General features: G+C 55.8%; 1 protein-coding gene across 7 annotated transcripts; it reads right to left on the reverse strand.

Annotated features, from left to right (window-relative positions):
- Positions 1-401: 401 nt before the first annotated feature.
- FAM118A (family with sequence similarity 118 member A) lies at positions 402-26,384 on the reverse strand. Of its 7 annotated transcripts, none has more exons than XM_058741036.1 (9): positions 26,304-26,384; positions 14,793-14,848; positions 13,775-14,027; positions 9,917-10,138; positions 8,139-8,267; positions 6,558-6,843; positions 4,862-4,894; positions 3,983-4,066; positions 402-782 (listed from the first exon to the last, which is right to left on the reverse strand). In XM_058741036.1, exons 2-9 carry the CDS (start codon positions 14,837-14,839, stop codon positions 763-765), a joined length of 1,074 nt encoding a protein of 357 aa, XP_058597019.1. In that variant the 5' UTR covers positions 14,840-14,848; positions 26,304-26,384; the 3' UTR covers positions 402-762. The 7 variants fall into 7 exon arrangements, with proteins under 7 accessions (XP_058597019.1, XP_058597016.1, XP_058597015.1 ...); XM_058741033.1 differs by having other exon boundaries at positions 13,775-14,030; positions 26,304-26,322; XM_058741032.1 differs by lacking the exon at positions 26,304-26,384 and adding an exon at positions 24,945-25,175 and having other exon boundaries at positions 13,775-14,030.
- Between the last annotated feature and the right edge of the window lie 11 nt (positions 26,385-26,395).

The raw sequence follows: 26,395 nt of genomic DNA on the forward strand, positions 1-26,395 counted from the left end.
GGACCAAGACTCTGAAAACGTGGGATTTCTATTCGAGGTAAAAGCTGCAAACTTGGTCTCCACTGGTCATTTCTCAGGCGCCCGCCGCGACACCAACTTGTGCGGCGCCGAGCTGCGCTCGTGCAAGGGCTCTGGGGCTCTGCGGCCAGTTGGGCCCTGCCGCTCCTTGGAGCCGAAGTCACCAAGATTAGGGAATTCCAAAGCGACCCCACTCAGCTGGCCTTTCCTCTTCAACACCGACCACTCTCACAGCAGCAGGCTCAGTGCCTCAAACAAGCACCCACTCGTTCTTTCCTAGCGAACAACGCAACCACCGTACTTTGAATTTTTTTCTACAGTAACATGTTTCCACGTAAAAACTGTAAGTTTAAGTGTCTTTTTTTTTTTTTTTTTTTTTCCTCTTTGGCAACTACTGTTGCTTGGACAGTCCTCACCCTCCCCTTTTTACTAGAAAAACCACCTTGACGAAGGGGGCCCGTCGGGCAGAAGCCAGGAGTCCGGTCTCCCTCCCACCACGCCAGTCCCTGAGGTAGCCGTCCGTCGGGGCCCACGTGAGGCTCTACCTCCCGAAATGTGCGAACCACACGGTGGAACTTGCAGCCGGCCTCCGAGGCGCCCGCGCGGCTCTCCCGGGGTGTAGGACGGTTTTGAAGCGAGAGATGCCACGCGGAGTTCTCTGAACGTTCCTCGTTGCTTGGGTTACGGCACTGCGGTTACACAAGGCTGGTCTTCAAGTGGCAGGTTTTGGCGGTTTTAAAGATTTCAAGACCCTCCGGCATCGTCTGTTGCGACAAAACAAAGGAAGACCCAGACGTTAAGATTCAGCTCGGAGGAGCCTCCGCGACGGGACGTTGGCGTCCCACACCGTTCGGTTTTCCGCACACGCTGAAGACTTTGACACAGTGGCTGCTGTCTAGAAATGGCGTCGTGACCCGTATGTGCCATCGGGAACAAAGTAAAACCGCGCTAGGTTTGCAAAGACCGACGGGAATCTCCACCCATGGAAACGGGCGCCTTTCCCTTCCCGGAGGGCTTCCTCTGAGCACCACTCACGGCCGCCTGGGGAGCAGCGGGTGCCGGCATGCGGGGCCCGTCTGCTGATCCTGTGAAGTCCGCCAATCCCGTGAAGTCCGCCGGGCGGTGAGCCCGGCCACCAGCCACACGGCCTGCCACCCAAGGGAGGCCCTGGACGGGAGAAGTGCACGCGCACGGCAGTGGCAGCAGAAACACCACCGGCAGAGAATGACCAGAAGATCTGCCTTCTTAAGTATCACAGGTGACGGAGGAGCCCCAGACAGACAGGAGGAAAACGGAGGAGACAGACGAGCGGAAACCACCACCTGTCCTGGAGGAAACAGGTCAACGCTAATTTCATCGTTTCCCTCGCTGTCTGGTTACAAATGTCCCCACTAGCGGAATTCACAACCCAAATATTTGCCAAAAGACTTCAGAGGAACTGCTCCTGGAATGGCATCCTCTCTCTACAGGGAAGTGTGCTGAAGCTATAGAAAATCGGCCGAAGGACCTGGACGCCCGCCCCTTCAGCGTCCATCCAACCGGTATGAACGAGACCACAGCCTCCCGTCTCCCCTTGTCACCAGCCCTACTCCAGTGATGACACTCTGCACGGGGCCCCATTTTTAAAACTACTTCATTTTAGGGCGCCTGGTGGCTCAGTCGGTTAAGCATCCAACTTCAGCTCAGGTCATGATCTCACAGCTTGTGAGTTCCAGCCCCGCGTCAGGCTCTGTGCTGACAGCTCAGAGCCTGGAGCCTGCTTGGGTTCTGTGTCCCTCTTTCTTTCCACCCCACCCCTGCTCATGCTCTGTCTCTGTCTCCAAAATAAATAAAAACATTAAATAAATAAATCAAATAAAACTGCTTCCTTTTACTAAGCGTTCTCCGCATTCACCGTGAATCTTTGCACCTGTGCCAGGCCGCTTCGACAGCACAAGCTCCCCACGATGTAGAAGAGGAAGATACTCTAACGGCAGCCCCACCGAGGGGTAACTTCTAGGTGCTGAATAAATAGGTAAACTGACGAGTTACTTGCTTCATAGGCCTAGAAATTCTTAGTGGAGTATTACACGTTTAGGAGCACTTTGCTTCGGTTTTCTTATGTAAAGCAAAAAAAATAAACTGTTATTTGAAAATCTTCAATCCCAATGTTGTCAGGAATGGAGTCAGACAACCAGGGAAGCCTCTGGTATCCCTCAAGATTTGTAAAGATCACGGTCTTGGGGGGAGGGGAGGAAAGATGCCACGAAAGAGAGTAAATCAGAACACAGAAGAGCTCGCAGAAATCAACAGTAATACTCTCAAAATAAAAACGGAACCCAGAGACTAGGACACGATTTTGAGAATCTCCCAGAAAGTTTCTGAACAGCTGAACACAAAATGAACAGGAAGACATCGGAGAAAACGCAGGACCTCGGAACGCAATCCAGTAGGCCCGGCCAGCGTGAATTTGAGGACAAGGGAACACAGCAGAAAGACATAATCAGGGAAACCAGAGATTATCCCTGGGCTGGAGACACAGGAAAAAAAACTGAGCAACATATATAAAAAAGAGCTCCACCTAAATTCGTGAAATTTCTGAACAGGAGGAAAAAGAAGATCCTGAAAGCTTCCAGAAAGGCAGGCAACAGATCACCTACAAACCACTGAGACCTGGGTTGGCAAAGACGGTCTCCAACAGGAAATATGGACCGTTGAGACGGTGGGTTTCCCAGCAGAATCCCACACCCCGGCCGTGAGTGGAGTATGAGGACACCCGAGGGCCGGGGTGCCCCCCCCCACCCCACGGGGCTGTGAGCGCCCCCTGAGGAGGTCCTGGCCAGACGGCCGGGGCAGGAATACAGGTCTTTGCAACAGTGGCCTAGGAAGCGAGAGAGCTCCCACACGGCAAGTGTGCACAGCCCAGAGCCGGGCAGAAGGCCGAATGTCACGGGAAGGGAGGGGCCCTATGACAGACGATCATCCATTGGAAAATAACGTGGGCCGCCCGGGTGGCTCCGTCGCTTAAGCGTCTGACTCTCGATTTCAGCTCAGGTCATGATCTCACAGTCTGTGAGTTCGAGGCCCACGTCGGGTTCTGTGCTGACTGTGGACCCTGCTTGGGATTCTCTCTCTCCCCCTGTCTTTCTGTCCTTCCCCAGCTCTGGCTCTCTCTCTCTCAAAATAAATAAATAAACTTAAAAAAAAAAAAAAATACCGCAAAACATTATTTTTTGGACAAGGGCAAAGAGAAATCTAAAAATTCCTCAAAACTAAAAAGCACCAACACGCAACAAGCAAAAAAGCACATTTGCCCTCGATACTGACAACATCCCGCCACTGACACTGGTCCCGTTAACACAGCACCGGGGATGGCTGCTCAGCCAGGAAAAAAAACGTTTGCGTCGTTTTAATAAAATAATCGCTTTTGTTTTCCACCTTTTAAACTCTACCGCCTATAGACAGACCGAAAGGCACAATTCGTGCTATGACCTTGGCAACCAGCAGGGGCCGGTTCGGGAGTCAGAGCCGGCACGTGGGCAACTAGAGGTGATGCGCCGACGCCTGGAGGCAGGCGTGAGGGCGCCACGTCTCCTCTCCCGGAGCCACGGACGTTGTCCGCTTAAATCAACAGTTTATGTAACTCCCTGTCGGTGACACGGGGAACAAAAGACAGATGACCTGAAGTGGTTTTCCCTGCGGACCGAGGGACAGAAGGCAGGACGGTGGTCAGCCGGGGTGTGGCGGGTGGGGGACAGGCTCCCAGCGATGCTGCTTCTCGAAGCGGGTGTGACGGAACAGAGCGCTCACTGCGAGAAGCCTGGGCTGACCTCCCGTGCACTTCCTCGAGCGCGTGCCGCTTTCAATGGACACACGTGTCCTCACCCCTCCCGCCCACGGCAAGGGGCCTCATGACCAGACAAAACACAGGGGCCGCCAACAGCTGCGTGTGGCCAAGCGGCCGCTGCACGGAAAGCACACGTACCTGCATCGGACCGTCGGGGCCTCTTTGAATCTTCAATCCCGTTCTCTTCCAGCTTTCTCTTCGCGCAGTCCTGACACGCATTACCTACGAGGTGAAAGTTTTTAATCTGTTTTAGAATCCACCCTTCAAGGGCTAATAAATCGGATTTTACTGAAACAATAGCCAAATAACCCCTGCCATGCCCCACGGGTTGCGCTTTCTTCCAAAGAAAGGGACGGATCTGAAAGTCACGTTTAAGTGGGAAAGGGTCTAATGAAGGCGTCCTTTCACAGGGAAACGAGGCAGGAATGGAAAGCGGAGGGGCCGAGCCAGGCGGGCAGGGGCACCAGGGCCGCACAGACCGGCCCCTTCTCCCCCACCGGCCCACCTCTGTGCACAGCCCGGTGCCCAGTCCGCCCACAGGAGGACGCTGGCCGCCACCCGGCCCGGCTCTGTCTTGCGAATTCGTAACCGGCCACAGCGGGCCTGGCAGCGAGAAGCTGCACCTTTCCAACAAGCAGCAAGCAGAAAAACTGATCTGAAAGCTCAGAACCTTAGCGATGGACACTTCTGAGGGGGCCGGGCCAGACCTGCTACACCTTAGACGGAGTCTTGTCTGGTCGCCCTGCAACTCTCACTTGTAAGACGGGAAATTATTCTCGGGTGCCAGCACATGACCCGTGTTTGAGCTGCGCCTCCCTGCTGGGGGGACGCGTTTTTAACCCCCGCGCTGTGGCAGAGACCCTCGTGAGGGCGGGGCTGGCCATCACCTCTGGGGGGCCGTTTCAATACAGGCTAAGTATTTACTACGAGAAACACTTGGTGATTCTGCAACAGCGGCAGCGAGCTAGCAGCACATGTAGGCAAAGAATGGGCTGGCAGAAATCAAGATCTGTTTACCCAACAGCGTGGTGCTGTCCACTCGGTCAGCATCTGGAGAAGAAAGAAAAGAGTCAGCAGAACTGAGACGTCACGTGCCCTTCGTCCTCATCCTCAGGGCAGCGGCAGGGACGGCGGCAAGGGCTGCTCAGAGAGGCAGCGCGACAAGGGGACCTGAACGCCAGCTCCGGTGTGCCGTGGGGCCCCGGGCCGGGAGCGCCCCTCCTTGCCTCCTCCCAGCCTCCTCCCAGGGTTACCGTGAGGACCGAGGGGCTCCACGTGTGGCATGTCTGGGCCAGCCTGGCACACGGGGAGGCAGGTACGGTACCCGCGGTCACTGTCATGACTGTCCTTGCCAGGACACTACCCTCTCCAGTCAAGAGAGATAATTCGCGAAGGTAAGCACAAACGTCCTGAAGGACACGGTCACAGATTCCGGGTCCAAAAGAGCTTTTGGCCCTGACAGCTCGTCGGATGCACCCGGGGTCATGGAAGGTGGTCTAGTGGGGACAGGCAGGCACGGGGGCTCGCCCCAGGAGCCCGAGCTCACTCGGGTTTCGTGAGCCCCGGTCCTCGGGGCAGCCGTGCGTGCGGAGGCGGGGGAGGCCGTGGGGAGGGGCAGGATGAGGCCGCGCGGGCCTGCCTGGGACACACCGGATCCAGCTCTGGCTCCGAAATCTCTGGGCATTCACCGGGCAAGTGATTCGCCTCTAAGCTGGCCTCGCCATCTATCAAATCATCTGTTTCGTGGCCCCGGGTCCTGTGACCGAACACGAAGGTGGAGAAGGTAAAACTGATGGCGGTGTGGGGCCCCGTGAGGGTCCGTCCCCGCTGCTCCTCGGGCTACGACACGGACCACTGCCCTCGACGTAAAGCCAACTGTCCGCTAGGACGAGCGGGGAAAGACGGAGCTGTCGGGACCATGCACGCATCCAGTCAGCTGCAATCTTGGCCTTCCAGGTCACAGCGGCCACGTGCAGCCATCCACGTGGTCGACCCAAGTCCCCGGCCCGGGGGGAGTGGGGGGAGGTTCTGGCTGCAATTAAATGGCAGCCAGTAAAGACTGCTCCACGCCCACCATCATCCGTGTTTGACGTCCCCGACCTCAAAGCCATCAACTGCCCTTCTGACAGGCTGACCCACTTAAAAGCTGCTCAGTTACCCTGGTCCTTCCTGGGCAGGTCAAAAACTCCCCCCCAGCCGGGCCAGGAATCACCTACGAGGGTGTGCTGCACGCGGCAGAACAGGGAAAAGATGTTATTTGTGAAAAGAAAAGTCTTCGTGAAATCGTCTCGTGTCTCTGCGGTTCTAAGTCGTGAGCTGCAGCGACACGGTGAGAATAAATGAGGTCTCTGCACTTTTTGGGGTTTCGGCATCTCAACGGCTGCGGCCGGCTGGGCAGTTTGCTCTCCTGGTTAAGGGCCTCGGCGGGAACATAGCCGGCCATCGGAAACAGGAGTACACGGGGGCTCCTGCACGCACAGCGCTAAACGCTAAGGCTCCGCTTGCAGACGTTACCATCAGACCACTCGCCCCAGCCTCCGATTTGTTAACGGACACATGGACCCTTTTAAAACGTGGCTGGAGGGCCGGTCAACGTAAGGGTGTGTAAAACTACATCTCCACTTTGTCTCGCGGTACGTACGTTCTATCCCCAAGAAAGGAAAATCAGAAAGAACCCCATCGCTTTACGCCCGGAAGGGGGAACGGCCCGTACCTGGGCTGCGCTGCCTGCAGATCTGAGAGGCGAGGTCCTGCACGTATCCGGGAAAATAGTCAAAACAGTCCCCGTACGACACGACCTTGATCCCGTGCAGAAGCATGTCCGCTTGATGCTTGAAGAAGTGGTCCTCGTCCTCCTTGAGCACCAGCATGTAGTGCTCCAGCTCCACCTTGTTGGGCACCGAGTAGAGGAAGAGAGCCTGGAATATCTGGTCCCGCAGGGTCTCTCCGCAGCCCACGAACAGGAAGGACTTGGTGCGGTACAGGTTCTGGAGCACCTCCTGCGGAGAAACCAGCCGAGAGACAGGGACGCTCGTCCGAAAGACGGCGAGGTCCCGGCCCGGCCACGCGCCTGTGCCTTTAGAATGTCGCTCGGCAACAGGCCGTCCCCACCAGCCACACCATCCCCAGTGTGAGAGGCAAGCCGTTCACGTCAACGCGGTGTGGCGCGTGAGCAAACTGAGGCCTGAGCCGCGCACACACTCCCTGCTCGGCACCCGCGGGAGCCCCTTCCTCTCCAAGCCGGGGTCACGGATCCAGGTCCCAGTCGATGTCCAGCGTAGACGTGCCTTAAAGTAAGGAGAGTCTGACGCCCACCCACCACCCACCTTGTGGTGCAGTCCCTCCAGTCAAATCTCCTGGAATTAAGTACAATTTTAAATTCTCGAAACGGGAACTAAGGACGTTCCATTCGTTTCTGTCCAGAACTGTGTTATGTATGACAGTCTGGAATTAACGTGTCTCCGTGGCTCACAGATGGTAACGGGGGTGCCGCGGTCAGAACTGGGTTTCTGGGAGTGAGAGCAGAGAGCTGAGGAGGGGGGAGACCAAGGACAGGGACCCCAGGGAGCGGGCCAGAGGGGGCCGCCAGGACTCTGCGCGGTCACTCGGGCGTGCGGCAGGAAGTTGCCCCTTCAGACGCCCGACACCCCAGGGGGAGGTCCGGTGTCCACCCAGGCGTCCTCACAGCATTACCGACGCAGCTGAGGGGCATCAGCCCGGCCACCCGTCTGGCCACACCTGGGCTGCGGGCCGGGATCGGCACGAGGACCACGGCGCCCGACCCCGAGCTTGCCGGTGACTCCGTGAGAATACTGTGGTTTGTAAGTGCTCTAATTAAAAGAGTTTATAGAAAGCTGAAAAGCAGCTTTTCCACACTTCGTTCTGTCCAGGATATCAAAAAAGCCTCACAGGGAAGGAATGAAGTGTAAAACAAAGTTTTGAAAGCTAGAGAGAATGCCAAGCAGAGAAAGGAGAGGGGAGGCCTGAAAGAATGCAAAAAAGCACCACGTGAGGTCGGGACGAGAGGTCGGGACGAGAGGCCGGAGAAAACTGGCGCGGATCACGCCGAAGAGATTCACCTGCGTCCCCGAGCGGCCGGGCCGCATCGCACGAGGACCGGGCATCCATTCAACGTGCCAGCCCTGGGAGACAGAGCTGAGAACAGCGCCAACTGTGTGGACAGAGGGGCAGGGATATGCCTGGAGGCCAGGAACCCGCTCGGACTGCCAGCAAGCAGCCAGCGGCCACCAAGTCCCAAGGGACGCAAGCAGTGCCTGAGGAAGGGGGGCCGTACCATGACTTCCGGGTCTTGAGTAACATCTTTGTACCCCGACGGATCCAGGACCATCCCGCAGGGATCGGTGTACAAGCCGTGAATGTGGAGAACTCCGTATTTGATGTGCCCTCTCGCCCACTGAAGGACCTGTGGGACAGCAAGCCAGGACAGAGGGGAGAAAGCTATTATTTAAAGGAGGCAGAAGAGGAAGACATCTACGCCAGACTCGCGGGTTTTCAACCGTTCCTTGGAAAGAGCGACAGAAATACTTCACTTTATAATCGCACCTTTAAAGCCTAAGAGGAACCGGGCTATTGTGCCACTTGAGTCCTGTCAGACCAAGAACTGCTTTACAGCCGGCTTTCAGCACGTGAGATGCCAGCTACCTGCCGAGACCGGTTCCTGGAGGGGGATGAAGGGGACTTTCGCTTCTGAGTGACACGTTCTATTTTAGTCACTGCCGTGGACGTGTCGTCTGAACGCCCAGAAAAACACACGTGTGGACCCATAACTTATCAAACAGCCCTGGACTGACTTCACCTCAAGATCTAGAACAAGCCCCTTGAAAAGCTGCACATCACACACACTCCATTTTGTCTTCACGCCAGGGCCATCGTCACATCGGCGGGCAGGCCTGGCACCACCAGACACGCAGCAGGAGCCCAACTCTGTGGGCACCGGGTGGGAGGTGGGCCGGCCGGCACTTCTGCCACAGGCCCTTTGCACTTGATTTCCAGGGATGCGATTTACAACAGCAGCAGCCAGAGAGCCTCACAGATGGGACCGCGTGGCTGGGGTGCGGCGAGCAGGCGCTCCGTCACGTGTCACAAAGAGCTCAGGGGAGGGCATGACCCCACCGTGCGGACCATGCCGGCACACGCTTTTGCCACATTCCGCGGGGGAGGGCGCAAGGAGCAGCCCTCAACGTCAAGGCGCGATCTCTACGCGCTTCGGCTTCCTGGGCAGATGAGCTGGATAACCCAGCAGCGGTGTTAGTAATGACACAACATCTTTAAGCAAACACACAAAGACACAAACATTTCACAAAAGAAATACAGTCAACAAAATGAAACCAGGATCGACCTTAGCGACAAGAGAAACAGAAACGTACACTGTTCACCGATTTCCACCTCAACAGGAGAAATGTGTTTTGTTTTGTTTTCTGGTGACACGTGTTGACAAGATGTGGGACACGCGTGCTCTCTGACGCGGCTGGTGGGGGCAGGAACTGGCTATCTTCCGGGAAGCAACCTGGTGATTCACATCATCTGTCTAAAATACTCTGCCCTCTGACCCTGCCGCTCTTCTGAGATTTTACCCTAAAGAAGTCACCAGAAAGACACACAAGTGTAAACATCTTGACGGTAGTGTTATTCGTACTTGTGCAAAGACGCTAATAATAACAGAGAAAGGATGGCAATTCTCGTTCAGTTCTCCCATCGCCCTGCTGTTTGTAAGCTTTTAGAAACAGCTTCGTGATCAGGAAACATTCCAAGTACGGTATTAAGGGAAAAATATCAAGATAACAACGTCACGCACAGCATCACCGGATCCAGAACGAGGGAGAGGGGCTACCCAAACCACTGGCCCTCCTTCCCACAGGGCTTGCCACGCGCACACACGCACGTGAGCAGCCCTCGCACGTGCGCGGGACAAAGGCACAGAGGAAACGAGCAGGTGAGACAAGTCGTCGCCCTCCCGGTGTCGCGATCGCTAATGTGCTGCCGTGAAAAGGAGGGCTCGGTCGGCCTGCGGAGGGGGTAAGACACCCCCGCCCCCCACCCTGCAGCCCGCACCTTAGTCTTGTCCTTCAAGTCCAGGGACTCCATGGGCTTGCTCTGCTGCTGCCCGAAAATCTCCAGCAGGTTGTCGTAGTTGGTGGTGAGAACCATCGTGCCCCTGTCCATCAGGCTGAGGACGGACTGCAACACCAGCGGGTTCTGGATGTGGTGCTCCAGGTTGTCGAAAACCTCCATCAGGCAGTCCTGGAAGAAGTTGGGCTTGGTGTCACCTGTACGCTACAGAAAGGTGGAACAGAGTTACCAAAACATCCTCTCTCAGCAACTGAGCACCTATGCAGCAACATTCTTTCTGGCTGCTGATTTCAGAAACAAAGGAAACCCCGACCTGATAGAGTTTCCTAAAACCCTGGAGGAGGGAGACAACGTACAAAACCTAAGTGGTACGTCAGTGGCGGCCAACGTTACGGGAAAGTGAAGCAGAAAAGGGGGGACGGCGCTGCTGGGGGCAAAGGGCACTAGGAATGGGGACACTGGAGCACACACCCTCTGGGAGTGGCCCAAGCAGAGGGAAGAGCGGACGCAAAGGCACTGAGGCAGCAACAGCAAAGGTGGGTCCGAGGGTGATCCGGGGCCCTGGCGGGTAAGGGCGGGCAGGTGAGGTGACCGGGCACCAGATCACGTGGGGCTTTGCGGACTTCAGATTTCCCTGTGTGGAGCTGCAGAGATGCTGGTTTTCTCTTTCTCGGTGCCACAGCATCTTTTTTTTTTTTTTTTAATGTGTATTTATTTTTGAGACAGAGAGAGACAGAGCATGAACGGGGGAGGGTCAGAGAGAGGGAGACACAGAATCTGAAACAGGCTCCAGGCTCTGAGCTGTCAGCACAGAGCCCGACGCGGGGCTCGAACTCACAGCCCTCACGGACCGCGAGATCATGACCTGAGCCGAAGTCGGCCGCTCAACCGACTGAGCCACCCAGGCGCCCCTACATATCTTTTTTAAAAAGAATTTTTTTTAAGATTTTATTTTTTTTTTCAACTTTTTTTTTTTTTTTTTTTTTGGGACAGAGAGAGACAGAGCATGAACGGGGGAGGGGCAGAGAGAGAGGGAGACACAGAATCGGAAACAGGCTCCAGGCTCCGAGCTGCCAGCACAGAGCCCAACGCGGGGCTCGAACTCACGGACCGTGAGATCATTACCTGGGCCGAAGTCGGCCGCTTAACCGACTGAGCCACCCAGGCGCCCATCAGTGCCACAGCATCTTAAAGTTAGGCGGAGGACAGTAAGGCACATGCTGCTGGGTGGTTCAATGGGACGGGAAGGAGATCCGGCCTCTGGATGGAGCACCAAAGGTCCCCTTCGACCTTGACCGGAGCCACTTCCGTGCAGCGACGGGGGCAAAGCCCGGGCTCAAGAGGAGGGCGGGGGAGCCGCAAACACACACAAGCTGAGAGGGGCCGCGGGGGAGTGGGGCGGGGGGGCAGCCAGGGGGGCGCGGGGGTCAGGCGGCAGCGTGCACTCGGGAAGGCTGAGCCTCCCGGCCACCCCCACTGCACACGACACGACATGCGCCGGGCACCCTCAGTTCTGTCCATCAGAAGCCACCTCTGTCCCGGTGCAGGTCCCAGGTCCCAAGACCCCAGGACGGCACTCGACCCCCTTTTCTGACATTCTCGACTCCTTTCCCGACGCCAAAAACCCTTCCCCTGTTCCCGTGGGCCCGTCATCGGTAAATTCCCACACGTTCACTTACTTCTGTGAGCGTCCACCTCCTGGTGCCACTGAAAACCGGCCCGGCCCTGGGAGCACAGGGGTGGACCCAGCTCCCCATCAAGTCTCTCTGGCTGTACTTCTGGGCCAGTTCCTGCCGGTTCCTTCAGCCACTCAGCTGACCCTCGAAGCACCTCCCTCCCTCCCCCTCCACCAGCCTGCTGTCACATCCCGAGCCTCACCACCACCAAGAGCCCGGCCCTTTCAGAACCTCTGGCCGGGCCTCCCCTGGCGCCTGCTCACCCTACGAGCACTCCGGCGCCCAGGGCCACCCCGAAGCCAGCAGGACCCGCCCACCACTGAATCGGGTCCCGTGGACCCACCCCCCCACCTTCTCCCAGGAGGCAGCTTACATTCCGTGATCTATCACCGCAACTACTCCCCTGACCAAGCTTTCAACCTCACTGCCCCTCCCGTCCTTTGCCAGGATTTCCTGGCAATTTGGAAAAACTCGCCACTTACCCCATAGCTGTTCTCAACCTGCTGACCATGGCTGAGGAAACACAACCGTTCCGGCTGGCCTCACCTTAACTCCTGTCTTACGAAGTTTAAAAAAGCGCACAGAAGTAAAGAGAAGAGTAGATTGGGGCGCCTGGGTGGCGCAGTCGGTTAGGCGTCCGACTTCAGCCAGGCCACGATCTCGCGGTCCGTGAGTTCGAGCCCCGCGTCGGGCTCTGGGCTGATGGCTCGGGGCCTGGAGCCCGTTTCCGATTCTGTGTCTCCCTCTCTCTCTGCCCCTCCCCCGTTCATGCTCTGTCTCTCTCTGTCCCAGAAATAAATAAAAAAAAAAAAAAAAAAAAAAAAGAGAAGAGCAGATTAAGGCTCCATCTGTGCGGCAGCTCCAAGTGTCTGAACCACCTCTCACCGCACGCGGCCCCGCACCACCCGCCCCGCGACACTACTCTGTCCACTGACTCATCCCCGTGCATCTCAGCAACCCCGTCTGCAAAGGCCCAGACAGCAACTGCTTCAGGCTCTGTGGGCCTCAGTCTCTGTGACAACTACCCAACCCTGCGCCTGAGCGTGAGAGCAGCCGTGGACAATACGCAGATGATCGGCGTGGCTGGGCACCGGCAACTTCATTTACAAAACAGGCAGCGGGCCAGGCCTGGCCCCACGTCCCAGCTGCCCCGAGCCAACAGAACACGTCCCCCGGGACAGCTGCCCAGCCGAAACACGTCCCAGACGCTGGAGACCCAGGCCGGCGCGACGAGAACACAGGCGGTAAATGCGGCTCCCACGTCAGGCAGGGGCGAGGCGGGAGCCCTCCCCGCTCCCCTCCTGCCCTGCCGGACAGGCACATGTTGGCAGAGGAACAAAACAAGGCCCGGGGGCCCCGGCCCTGGCAAACCAGCATGCTGTCCCGGGGCTGCCTGCCCGGACTTCCACGTGAGGGGCACAAATGTGACCACATTAAGTCAGTAGTTGGGGGCACAGCGGCCTAAACTCTCCCGGTCTCCCCAATGACCCTGCAGACACCCTCTCATGCTTTCTGTGCAGCGTCTCCAACACCCTCCCCCGCCAACGCTCAGATGACGGCTGTGCTCTAATAAACCCAGAAGTAACCAGAAGAAACCCGCCCCTGGCCCCTTCCACATCGTGTAGCTTCCCAGCGTCCCTGCCTGTCCACGGCAGCTGCCTCACGGCGGACCCCCACCCCCGTGCCGGCACCCCCGACTCGAGGGGACCGCTCTTCCTCTCCACCAGATCACGTCCCCCTGCGGACAAAGACGCTCTAGCTTCCCCCATCTGAAAATGTTTTCGGGAACCACCTGTCCTCTGAAGCTACGCGGCTGGCCTGCTTAAACCAAAACCACACCTCCAGGATACCCGTCTGCTAAATGGGCGTGAAACCAAGGTTCGTCCCCAGTGTGGCATGACACCCCAGTCACCACGTCTCGTATCCCGGCTCCACTCAGCACGGGCTCTTTCAGGAGCCCCGCGGTGCACCCGCATCACCGCTGTCGGAAGGGACGGTTCAGGTTCTAAAGGACACGAACACGGTGGCTCGTCAGCCCGGCCCGGCCGAGAGCAGAACGCGACGCGGGCTCGTGCAAGCGTTCGCATCGGCTCCGCCCTCTGCAGCCCCGTCCGGAAGCAAGCGACCCAGGGAGACCCGAAGCGGCCCTCTGAAACAGGCTTACAGGCGACATCTTCCGGATCAGGTCGTGGGCGACGACCAGCAGGTCCCGGTCCTTCATCACCTTCCTGCGGAACTCCGCGACGTCCCCGGGGTGAAGCACCTCGAGCTGCTCGGCGGCCTCGATGACGGCCTCGATGCAGCTCCGCCACGAGCAGAGGGCGCGGATTCCCGGGGCCACCGCAGCGCTGACGCCCGTCCCGATGACCAGGAGCAGCTCCTGGGGCTGCTTCCGGATGAGGCTTTTTAAAAACTTTCTGCTTAAAAACAAGGGAAAGAGAGCACAAAAGTCACCCTGGAAGTACCAGAGTCAGAGGGAACATGACATCCAGGAACACCTGCGGGGCTCAGGTCAAACACGGTCACCCCCCTACTTTCCACTGCTGGAAGAGAGGCCCTGCCCATCGTGCTGTGCTGTGGGTTTATCTCACGCGCTCTGCCCTCCGTCCACAAAGGAGCTGGGGCCGGCTGTGCCTTGGTCGTCACGAGTCCCCCTGGAGGGCAGCGCGTATTTAAGTCATCTACACACGGGAACAACACGCTGGGAATTTTAACTCTTGACGCTGCTGGGAGCTCGGAAAGACCAACCGCGATGACAGAATGATCCTGCTGGCGGCGACAGGTAAGAAAGTCCCCGGCCCAAACCGGGTTTCTGCCGCTTATCCATCGCGACCCACCCCAGGCCGACACCTCCTTAACCCGACACCACTTAACGCCCGTAACCCGAGGTCCACTGAGCCAGAGAAGCATGGCACTCCCAGTCTCCTCCCAGTCTCCAACGTGACCCCGGGTTCCCTTGTTGCTTGGTCTGGAGGCCAGGTTACGGTCACTTCCTCGGGCAAAGAGAGAACTGCCTTCTGGAACAGTTCTTATGTTGAAGCAAAGGACGGCTACACAGCCCGAGCATCCCTCCTGACACCACGTTCTCCTTGCACTTTCCCTGTGCGGGGGCTAAACACCAGCTCGGGAGACCCGTGATAGGTGCTCTACACCTGCATGAAGGTGTAGCTGACTTTATTTACCTGGATTTCTGTTCACTTCTGTTTGTAGTCTTTTCCACTGGATCCATCTGTAAATCCTAGAGAGAAAAATAAGTCAGCCGTGCCTTCTATTTCCCAGATCAAAGTTCTCTCATTAAGACTCTGGAAGAGTGAAAGCTACAATTCAAATCAAAGGTCCTGGATCTTTGTTAAATCACAACACCTAAAAAATGCCATATACAAAAAACATACATCCAGAATGCTTCCCAAGCCACCGTTCCCACGTCTGTGTGACCAACCAGGCCAGGCGGAGGCTCAGATTCAGACTCTCCGAAGCTCTACTCTGGGCAGAAAGGGAAGGGAAAGTAACGTGTGCCCAGCGCAGACGGCACGGCGGGTCCGTGAGAGGACTCGACTCCAGAGGGCTTCCCGTGGGCACGCGCACAAACGACTGGTCACGGGAGGAAGGATGGCAAGTTGCCCACCAGAGCAAAGCCAGGGGGACGACATCTCCAGGGCGCGGAGCCCTCCTGCAGCCAGGCTGAAATCTAGTCCAAAGATACAAACTAAGTAAAAGGTCGATTCTTAGCTTATGTAAAACAAGCATCTTAAGCCAGCTAGGTCTCTACAGCCAAACTATCTCCATAGTCTACGAATTTTACAGAATCACTTTCCCCCAATTCCAGAACTAATACTTCTGTAAATAAGGAAATATACAGAAAAATCAAGTTTATAAAGCCCATTACTCTGCTACTTATAGGCAAGAACTATTAGGAACATCTGTACATTTCCCTCAAGACGGTTTACATTTTTCCCATCACTTGAGTCCAAAGGTCATACCCTACTTTTTTTCTGTGCGTTATCATAAAAGCATTTTCCTTTCCTTATTAAAAACATTCAGAACTAGGGGCGCCTGGGTGGCTCAGTCGGTTAAGCGTCTGACTTCGGCTCAGGTCACGATCTCACAGTTCATGAGTTCAAGCCCCGCGTCGGGCTCTGTGCTGATGGCTCAGAGCCTGGAGCCTGCTTCAGATTCTGTGTCTCCCTCTCCCTCTGCCTCTCCCCTGCTCACACTCTGTCTCTATCTCTCAAAAATAAATAAACGTTAAAAAAATTTTTTTTTTAAATTCAGAACTAGAAGTGTAACAGCTACATACACAAAATTCTATCTTATTAATATGCCATCATTTATTTTATCTAAAATCCCAAGGCAGGACATTACTATAGCACTTGGACAACCATCTTTGTGCACAAAGATTTTTATCTATTTTGGAATTATTTATTTAGGAGAGATTCCTGAGAAGTACAATTGCTGAGTTAAAGAATATAAACACCGTAAAACATCTCAACATGCACTGACAAACTACCTTTCAGAAAAGTGGTCAGCAAATATGGAAAAGCCTGGTTTCTCATATCCTAACCTGCACTGACTGGAAACCACCTTTTTACATGTGTAGTCTTTTTTTCTTTTAATCTCAATTAGAATCAGGTCACCAAAAATAATTTCCCAGGGTAAATAAACAAGGCTTAATAGGTCTATAAGCATTAGATTGTAGAGCTAAATGGCATCCTAAGAATATGCCCTGACAACGCAGATACACACGTGTGCAGGCGTGGATGCGTCTCTCAGCCCCGCCCCGCCCCAGGGAAGGGGTTCAATGCTTCCATCGACCTCCGGATGGTGTCCGTGACCTTCACTCAAATGTTAAGAAAGCACAGCCCGCAGGCAAGAGGAATCCTGCACAGAGGCCTGAGATCTACCCAAAGGGGAAGGCTGGCAAAGTTCGGGCTGGCTCTCGTCCCCTCCCTCCATCCTCCCCACTAGAAAGTTCCGATCAGAGCCATCAAGTCCAATCTTTTTTTTTTTTTTTAACCTACTAGATATTTTCTACGGAAGGTAACAAATGTTGGGGCTTTCCACCATATTAAGTAACCCTGGACCCCAGCCCTGAGATATCAATAACTATTCACCAATCGTCAGTTTTAACAACCATAAAATGTGAATTCTTGCCGACCAAGTTTTGAAAGTTCGAGGCTGTCTCCCGTGAAACGTGCTTGGATGTTCAAACTGTGGAGTCAAACAGCACGGGCTCCGACCTGCCAGTGAGGTAGCTCTTTAACCTCCTGCTTCAGGAAGGAACTTGAGGCTCGCTCCTACTCAATCATATTTGAAAAGTTAACGTGAGGGGCGCCTGGGTGGCTCAGTCAGTTAAGTGTCCGACTTCGGCTCAGGTCATGATCTCACAGTCGGTGAGTTCGAGCCCCGCATCGGGCTCTGGGCTGATGGCTCAGAGCCTGGAGCCTGCTTCCGATTCTGTGTCTCCCTCTCTCTCTGCCCCTCCCCCATTCATGCTCTGCTTCTGTCTCAAATAAACATTAAAAAAAACTAAAAAAAAAAGAAAAGTTAACATGAGATGCTTATCGGTTGACCAATCCAGCTGCCTCCCACCCTCCCCCCCAAAATAACACACATCGCTTTGAAATAGTTACTCCTGGGGAGGAGCCTTTCACCTCGGCCTTCTCTACGCAACATTTTAGAATATTTCTTAAACAGTCACTGGTCAACCAAAGACTTCAGAAATGCCTCAAACTGTTTCCATGGTAAAAACCTTCCTTCCACCTGTCTGCCGTTCTCCCAACTTCTGTTCAACTGCTTGTGATTCGCCACACAGGCAGGACCTTAGTTACAAACTGGAAATCTAAAAATTGCATTGACGCACCTGTCAAAAAGTAGGAACGATTTAAACTTTGGCAGGCTCGACAGAACTCCGAAATTATGTGATTTCAAAGTTTGCCAAAGGAACTCATCCGGCAAGTACTGAACGCTTACATAACAGATGAGAGCCTGCCCTGCCGTGCGGTTTGTTGCTGGATTAAGCGCTCAAACCTCTCTCTGCCTGAGCTCGATGAAGGTCAGAAGCCAGCTCCTTAGACAGCACTTCAGACCGAGTCACGGGCTCCAACTGCAATGGCCAGATGTGCCTCGAGACAGAGACACCGCTGTGCACCTTTAAGAATCCAAGGAGCCAGCAGGGGAAGCACTCAATTATATTAAAACTCAACCCAAGAACCGTGAAGATGAACCGCACAGCTGCCCATATTTAGACATCTATGGTTCGTTCGAACACTGCACGCTACAGACACTACCTCATTTCCTGTCCTTTCAGCAGAATCATCAGCAGAGCCAAATCTCACCATAACCCAGAAAGTACCCCCAAAGTGCTCCTTCTTCTTAAACCAAGGGCCGAGTAGGAGATTTCCAAGGCAATTAGCGCCAGATCCTAGAAGTTTCAGCAGGACGCAGGGCAGGCCACTGGCAGTCTGTTCCCATCCCGACACCATTCTGCTAAGCCAATCAGATTCTAGACAACAGTAACAAAAGCCTTCAGAGACCTTTTAGAAGCTGCATCTTTTGGTTTCCTTGGTGACCATGTCGTCACCAGTGTGCAGGCCCAGAGCAACCCGGTTTTTTTTTTTTCTTCAAGGACCTATCAGCATTTTCTGAAAGTGGAATCAGGCCCCAACACACATCTGTATAAGCAGTTCTCGTCCTTTTTCTCTAAAACCATGAATAAAAGTCTTAACAGGATGTTTTCTGCTTAAAATTTGAGATCATGAGGGGCACCTGGGTGGCTCAGTCAGTTGAGTGTCCGACTTCAGCTCAGGTCATGATCTCACGGTCCGTGGGTTCGAGCCCCGTGTCGGGCTCTGTGCTGACAGCTCAGAGCCTAGAGCCTGCTTCAGATTCTGTGTCTCCCTCTCTCTCTGCCCCTCCCCTGCTCATGGCTCTCTGTCTCAAAAATGAATAAAAACATTAAAAAAAATTTTTTTTTTTTTTGAGATCATGCATAGTTTATCAACTAGCTTTAGAGTAACCAGAGACTGTCCTACTCTTTGAACCCCCAGCATCCAGCACGAAATAAATGCTCATCAAACGGAGTCCAACGCAAAAAAGAATAAACTACGACCACAGTTTTGGTGATCACGGCTAGCGAAACAAGGCCCCCTCCCAGCTCCCTAACCCCACGGTGCCAGACTGTGAAGGACCTTCCCCTTCCTGCTTCCTGATAACCACGCCCGTGGACGGTCCCCTCACTAACTCTGGACCTCATCATCATGTGACATCTTTGACCAATGGGATATGGGCAGCGAGCAAAAGTTTGAGGGGCACTTTGACACTGGAACCAGCCCCCTTGGAACTTGGAACTCGGGCCTTGTCAAGTGCAGTCCAGCCTTCTGGGAGGGTGAACAGCCACCAGGGGAGAGCTGAGGTACACCATGTGACAACCCAGCACCACCCCCGACCCAACACAGAAGAGGCTACCCGGGGCCACTCAGTGCCAGTCAAGCAGCCAGATCAGCACAAGGGCAGGGGTGACGCCTGGGAGGCCAGCCAATGACCTGCCAGAGCAGGCCCAGACGCTGAGCTGCAGAACCGACCCTAGTTTGGAGCGCCCATCACCACCATTGTTTTCCACCGCCACGAAGAGCACAGAGACGGGAAAGGAAGGAGACCAAAGCGTCAAGAGAACGGATCAACGAGTGCTTGGATCTGGTGTACTGAGGCGGAGGGAGAAAACGTTTGTCAAGAATGGTCTTTATTGCGTTAGCACAACAAAAACCTTAAACTGAAACTAATTACTTTCTATTACAAATTACAGCACGAACCACGAATTAGTCTGTGGGATCAACAAACGTCCTTGACGAACCCCTTCATTTCTTTCTGTAAGTGAATTATATGGGTTTTGAGCGACCCAGGGGAGTGGGGAGAGCTCTCAAGTCGTACAGCCCTTGATCACAGGCAAGAGACATGTACTCAACACATATTCCCTTCACACAGCAGGGGAGGAGGTACTGCAAACATCCGCCAGAGTTTGCACATGCTGGCTTTCACCTCACCTCTAGTCCGGAGGGCGACGGAATGAGATGCTCCCAGAAGGTGTGCCCAAGTGTTGACACCGGCCATCGTGACTACAGATGACTGGATTCCCACAAAGGCCCGGCAACAGGGCGGCCCTCCGTACAACATCCTATCAACGGTACAGCCACCACTGTTACAGAAGTAACCCACACGGAGAGATGGGTAAATGTGCTGCTCACAGGAGACAGACTCGGACGGAGCTCACCCTTGAACAGGTGGGGCACCAGCACCCCACGTGGTTGAAAATCCGTGTAGAACTTTTGAGTCCCCTAAAACTTAACTACCAACAGCAAGCACCACAAGAGAGCACTTTTTACCGAGACACAAAACGTACAGAGAGATGGAATGGTCACGGGGAGATCGGTGCCCGTGGCATTTTAAGCAGATGCTGGCAGGACTTGAACTCACCACAACAGCGACCAGAGGTGGCCACAAAATAATGACAGTACAGTAGGACTACAGGTAATTTTATGCAGTTTTAATAGTGCATTTCTACGTCTGTCGACATTTCTCTCCACGGAGAATGAAGTCACACACAGTCTGCCAGTTTTGATGAATTTTAACTCTTTAATGGACCTGTGTGTGCTTTATGGTAGTTAACTGATCAAATAAACTGGCATCTACAAATATTTTATGCATTCAGACATACCGAACTTGTTCTGAGTTCTTGTGACAGTTCTAGGCTATGTGGCTTGTCTGTGTTCTTTCAACTCACAGACTCACAACTCTAAAAAAAAATGTTCCAATATATTGACTGCAAACAAGCCGCAGGTAAATGGACTCAGAGTTCAAACGCGTGTGGTTCAAGGGTCAACTGTACAAGGATAAGTGCAATCCGTGGAACCAGCGTGGGTTCCTAAAGACTGGGATGTCCCACAAGGAGGCCAAAACCCACCTGTGGTACTCTGGCTGCACCAAGGCGGGTCTGAAAGCCCGGGAGCCCCGAAGCGAGCACTTCCCACTTAGCAGCGTCCCACGGCAGTTCCCATAGCTCCCGGCACAGACACCCGTGGTTACCGCTGTCCTCTCCTACTCCGATGTGACTCCCACAAACCGCCTTCTTCAGGGCAGCCTGGCTTCCCATGCAGACTTGGGGGCGGGGGACACAGAAGCAGAAATCACCGGGTAAGAAGAGCCCAAGCTTTCAAGTACTGCGGACAGCCATGCTTCTAACCACAAATGAGTCACCTGGGGGTGAGAAATAAGCTGCCAGAGAGTCGGATGAGCCGACGAGGTCACCTGATCCGGAAACAAGGTGCAAACGGGTAACAACCGAGCTTCCGGAACCGCAAAGAGAGGCCCGGACCCGAAACTACAACTCCCAACAGAAGGCAGCGCTGGAGGCACCACGGGGAAAACACCAGACCTGGAGTCGAGAAAACACCACCGCGTCCCAGCCAGGAGAGCTCTCTGCACCTCGGTTTCCAAATCTGTCACCTGGGAATCCACCACCCACACCAGCGGTTGGATTGTTGTGAAAACTCCAGGTGAGTCAAACATCCGAAAAGCTTCTCACTCAACCGGAAAGGGGGCGCCGCTATCGGCCGGCTCACCTCCCCCAGCCTCGGGCAGCTTATTTCCGCGACACCACTGTGCCAGGGCGGGAGCACAACCACACCCTAATTTGCCCACAGTGCAGCTTAAACTTCGTCCCAGCCATCCCTAATAGGGGATCTCCAGGACGAACTGTTTTTCTTCAATTTACAGAATACATGACACTTAATTTGAACCTCAATTTGAACACATGACACTTAACCCATTCTAAAGTTCAGTCAAAATGCGGCGCCTGGGTGGCTCAGTCGGTTGAGCGTCCGACTTCGGCTCAGGTCACGATCTCGCGGTCCGTGAGTTCGAGCCCCGCGTCGGGCTCTGGGCTGACGGCTCGGATCTGGAGCCTGCTTCCGATTCTGTGTCTCCCTCTCTCTCTGCCCCTCCCCCGTTCATGCTCTGTCTCTCTCTGTCTCAAAAATAATAAAATAAACATTAAAAAAAAAAAAATTAAAGTTCAGTCAAAATCAATTACGGCAGGGAAAAAAAAAATGCTTATTTTTACCAGTTATAAATGAACCACGCCTCCGGAGTTGCTTGGGCATAAACTGGGCAAAAATTCCCAAACCAAGAAAACAACAAAACCCCCCACCAATAAAAAACATAAAAGTCACAGTTTAGTCCAAAAACCACATTTGTTACTGACATTTTTTGTTCCCGTATGAGATTCAGGGGAAAGTACCAAGCACTTTGCATGCATTTTCTCACTTAATCCTCCCAATAACCCCTTGAAGTAGCTATTTTTCTTACATCTCATCCGGCCAAGGCTGACATTAAACCCTTCCAAGAGGCCAGTCACCATGATGTTTTCTAACACGAGTGTGGTCCAGAACAGCAAATATACGTGACGTTTTGCCAGGCACCCTGCCAACTAATCACGTGTTGGCGGTTTGAGTTTGTCCATCATCAGATGAGACACATCGAATTAACTCAAACGGATGTGCCACTTCATGATAAGCCAATAATGGTGAAGACACACCAGTACCAAGGCCAAGGGCAGGCCGAACCCCCAGCATGTCTCCAACCCAACAAAAAGAAGAGATGTTCTAGAAAGTCCACCTCTAATGAAATGCAACGTTACGGAGGGATCCGAAAGGGACGGGATGCCAGATGCCCTCGTCTTAGAGAAGCGGAAATGGAGACTCAGAGGGAGTGACCTGGTGAAGGCCCCCCAAGGAGTCAGGGGCCCGCTCTGCACTCACCGCTGGCTCATGGCCCGTAACTCTGCACTACCCTGGGCACCGCCTGCGCCACCGTGACCCCAAACCCCCATCTAAGGCACTCACTGCATCCGACGTACCTCTTCTTACCGCCAAATCTCCACAAATAACAAGCCACGGTGTTTCACTGACCGCCACTTTCACCGGCTTACGTGACTCATTTTCCAGAAATGCTAAGAGAAGAGGCCACTATGAGGAAGACCGAAGAGGCAGCAGAGGCAGCGGCAGGCAAAACGCGCAGTTCACAACAGTTTTGTTCGGTCTACGCCGCCGACCTCCGCAGGGACGGGCAAGGAGGGCGGACTGGGGATCCAACACCGCCTCCCAGGACTTCCCTCTCCGGGCCAGGGGATGCTCCGGGCTCCTGGCAGGGAGGAAGCAGGGTGTAGCAGAGAGAGCCGGGCCTTCCAAGTTAAGCAACCAGGTGCTGGTGGTCCTTCTTAACGCTAAGTTACTCGCTCTGAGTCTCTATCTCCGCCATCTGTAAGAAGAGGAATAATATCTCCCGTCTGCTAGCGTTGCTGGAAACGTTAAAAGCAGTAACACTTAAAAGAACACAGCCGAGGGCCGCCTGGGTGGCTCAGCCGGTTAAGCGGCTGACTGCGGCTCAGGTCCTGATCTCACAGTTTTGTGGGATGGAGCCCCTCTCGGGCTCTGTGCTGACAGCACGGGGCCTGCTTGGGACTCTCTCTCCCTCCCTCCGCCCCTCCTCCACTCACACGCTGTCTCTTTCAAAATAAATAAATAAAGTTAAAGTTAAAAAAGGACAAAACCTCTCCTCCGGGAACTAGTAAGTTCCAAAGTCAGTTCCCGGGCAGAAAACTGTAGGCTCAGACAGGAAAGAGCTGAACGGCAGTCCTGGGGCTCTGGACTTGAGGAAGCAAGCCACGGTCCCCACTGTCACCACCCCGGCCCAGGACCCCTCTCTCACGTGCTCCCATGACCCGGTTTCCTCCAGACAACACCCACTCCCACCCCACCCTGCAGCCAGTGGCTGTTCATAAACACAGAAACCATCTCACTTCCCCCCTTAAACCCGTCAGCCTCGAACTTTCACCCTGACCCCCCTCGCCCGCCCCTTTCTTTGCCTCAAACCCCGCCCTCGGCCAAACTTGCCAGGTTCCCCCCTTCTGGTCTCCCCAGAATTCCCCTCCCTCCTCTCCACCCACCAAGTTAAGTCCTCCCTTCCTTCAGCCCTGCGCTGCATCGCCACTTGCTTGGGGCGACGGCAGAGGCAGTCAATCAGCAAAGGGCCAAGGGCATGAGCCTCGGGGAACGAAGCTGCATTCTCCCCACGTCAGATTCCAACAGCACCCCGAGAACATCTTCATTAAGGGAGGCAACACGTCTCCAGCCACCATTTCCAAGCTCGGCTGTGCCTCGTGGCAACACCCCTGTGCCTTTTCACACACTGTCCCATTCCCCGGAACTGCAAGCTTCTCCGCAACCCCAACCTTCAAGAATCCGCTCACCTGCTACCCATCAGCCTTCCTCCCCTTCAACAAGCCCTCCAGAACGCCACTTCCTGAGAATCCGGCTCCCACCCCAGCTGGGCTCAATGCCACTACGCTAGAAAAACTACCCACTTGCTCAGCCTCCCAACCCCCACCCCCACCCCTCCAGCGTGGGGCCCCGAGAGCAAGGACTCTGTCGTCTCCAGCTAGGCCTTCAAGAGAAAAAAGACTCGTTCCACCAGTGAAAAGATTAAGCCAAGGAGACAACCTCAAAGGCTGACTTGCCCTAACTCCCTCACCGACGCAGCTCTACCTCCTTCCACCACATCAGCGCTGTTCTCTAGACTCTTCTGTGAGGCCATATGAGTCTCATCAAAGAGCATTAAAAGTTAAACACTGTCCCTGCCCTGGCCTCAATGCAACAGCAAACACAAATGATCCCGCGGGGGCTGAGGTCGCACCCCCTGCTCTGTTACAGGCCCCCACTTCTTGGGTACTCCTGAATTCACAAACCCCAGCGAAGACTTACGGGTGCCCCTCGGGGTCCACGGACCTCAGGTTTGAGAAACCCAGCCTGGAGACCAGCCAAAGGGGGAGTGGACACTCGGGGCAGGTGGTAAGAGAGAAGGGCAGGGGAGCAGCCCCGGGGTGGGGAGAGAGGACACCGAGGGCCTGCGCGGCCCAGGGGGCTTCTCAGGAGCCCCGCGCACCGGGACGGTAACCTGGGGCGGGCTCAGGGGGTCCTCAGGCGATGTGGGGGGCGGTTTCCGAAACCGAGAGTCCTCGGGGTGTCTGGAAGTCTAGGGGAAACCCTGAAGGGTCTCGGGTTGCGGGGTCCTCCAAGTGGCGGGGGCCAGAGGTGGCCCAGGGACTGCGACAGGGTCTCGGGGACCAGGGGTCCGGAGGGGCGCGGGCTGGCCCCCAGGGTGTCTCGGGAGGCTGGGGTCCCCAGGGGAAGGCTGGGAGGGGTCTCGGGGACCGAGGTGGGTCGGAGTTCCCGAAGGGGTTCTCGGCCCGGACCCCCCGGGGCCTGCCCGCCCGGTCCCCTCACCTGCCGGGCCGCCGCGCCGCTGGCCGGAGCTCGCGCTCCCGCCGCCGCCTCCCGCTCAGCGGTCGCCCTCGTCTCCGGCTCTCGCGGCGGCCGCGCGCTCCCCGCGCTGGGCGGGGCCGGAGGAGGGCGGCCCGCAGCCGGAGGGCTGCGCGCGCAGCCGGGGCGGGAGCCGGCGCCCGAGCCGGAGCCCGAGCGGAGGCCGCGCGGCTCCCGGGGGCCGGCCGCGGCTCGGCCGCCAAGCCTTCCCCCGCACGCCCGCCGTAGCCGCGCGGAGGTTCCGCCCCGAAACCGCCGGCCCCGCCCCCGGAGCCACGCCCCCCCTCCTCGAGCTCTTCCGCGCAAGCGCAGAGGAGGGCGCGCACGGAGCTCGCGCCCGCGACCCGGCGTCCGCGCCGCCGCCCTGCCCGGGGCTGGCTGCGCGTCCTCGCTTCTCGCATCTGCAAAATGGGCGCAGGCGCACTTTGCCGGGACGCGGCGAGCGTCTCCGTGAGCCCGGAAGCGCCGCTCGGCAGCCGCGCCCCGAAGCGCGTTCGCGCGCGGCTTGGGCGCTCCACACCCCGGAGGCGTGCGCTGCGGATTCCAAATGCGCCACCTGGCCGGAGCCCCTGCCCACCCGAAGCAGTCGGCCCCCGGCCCCAGCCCCAGCCCCGCGCTCTGCTCTTGCGGAGCCCTCCTCCGTCTCTGAAACCGCGCACGCCTGGTGTTTGCTGCCTCCCTGCCCGAGAGAACCGGGACCCTGCCTGCAGGACCCCCTGGGTCCCCAGCAGCTAGCACGGAGCCGGGCGGTCGGTGCCAGGCGTTTGTGAATGCGCCAGTGCACCCCCACCCCCGCGCTCTCCCCTCATCAAGAAATGCCCTTCCCCAGGGTCTGACAGTTGGGTTCGGGTCCCCTTCGTGCCCCAGGGTCTGCGTCCGTAAAACGGGGTGCTTGAGCGAACTCATGATCACGCGTGGTTGCACTTGGCACGGGAACACGCAGCTGGACTCGTCGCCTGGTCATCCTGTTATTCAAGTGGCTCCCTCCCCCCTTTCTCTGCCCCTGGAAATCTCCTTCCGCGAACAAGACCCAACTGGACCAAAAACCACTTCCTCTGCGCAGCCTGTCCGGCTCCGCTCTCCCTGCCCTGCCCAAGCCAGCCAGAGCTGATTCTTCCTTCCCTCCTTGGCATCTTTGTCCCTGCCTGGCGTTAATTGCTCGTTAACATCCCCCCAGCCCACCCGGGGAAGCTCATGCGTTTCAGCAGCCTGTGAACTTTGGGGGTGGGGGGTGGGGAGGGGTGCCCAGGGCACTGGTGGGGAACCGTGGCTTCGTAATAAACAAGGCAGAGGTGGGCTTCCTGGGTGGTGCCAGGCACTCACCTGAGCCTGCTGTATGCGTGCCTTCGTTCAGTCCTCAGAGCAACCCCTAAGAGGAAAGTGTGCGAGAGGCTCGGCTTCTCTCAAGTTGTGGA

This window comes from Neofelis nebulosa, chromosome 8 (assembly GCF_028018385.1).
Source record: "Neofelis nebulosa isolate mNeoNeb1 chromosome 8, mNeoNeb1.pri, whole genome shotgun sequence".
NCBI lineage: Eukaryota > Metazoa > Chordata > Mammalia > Carnivora > Felidae > Neofelis > Neofelis nebulosa.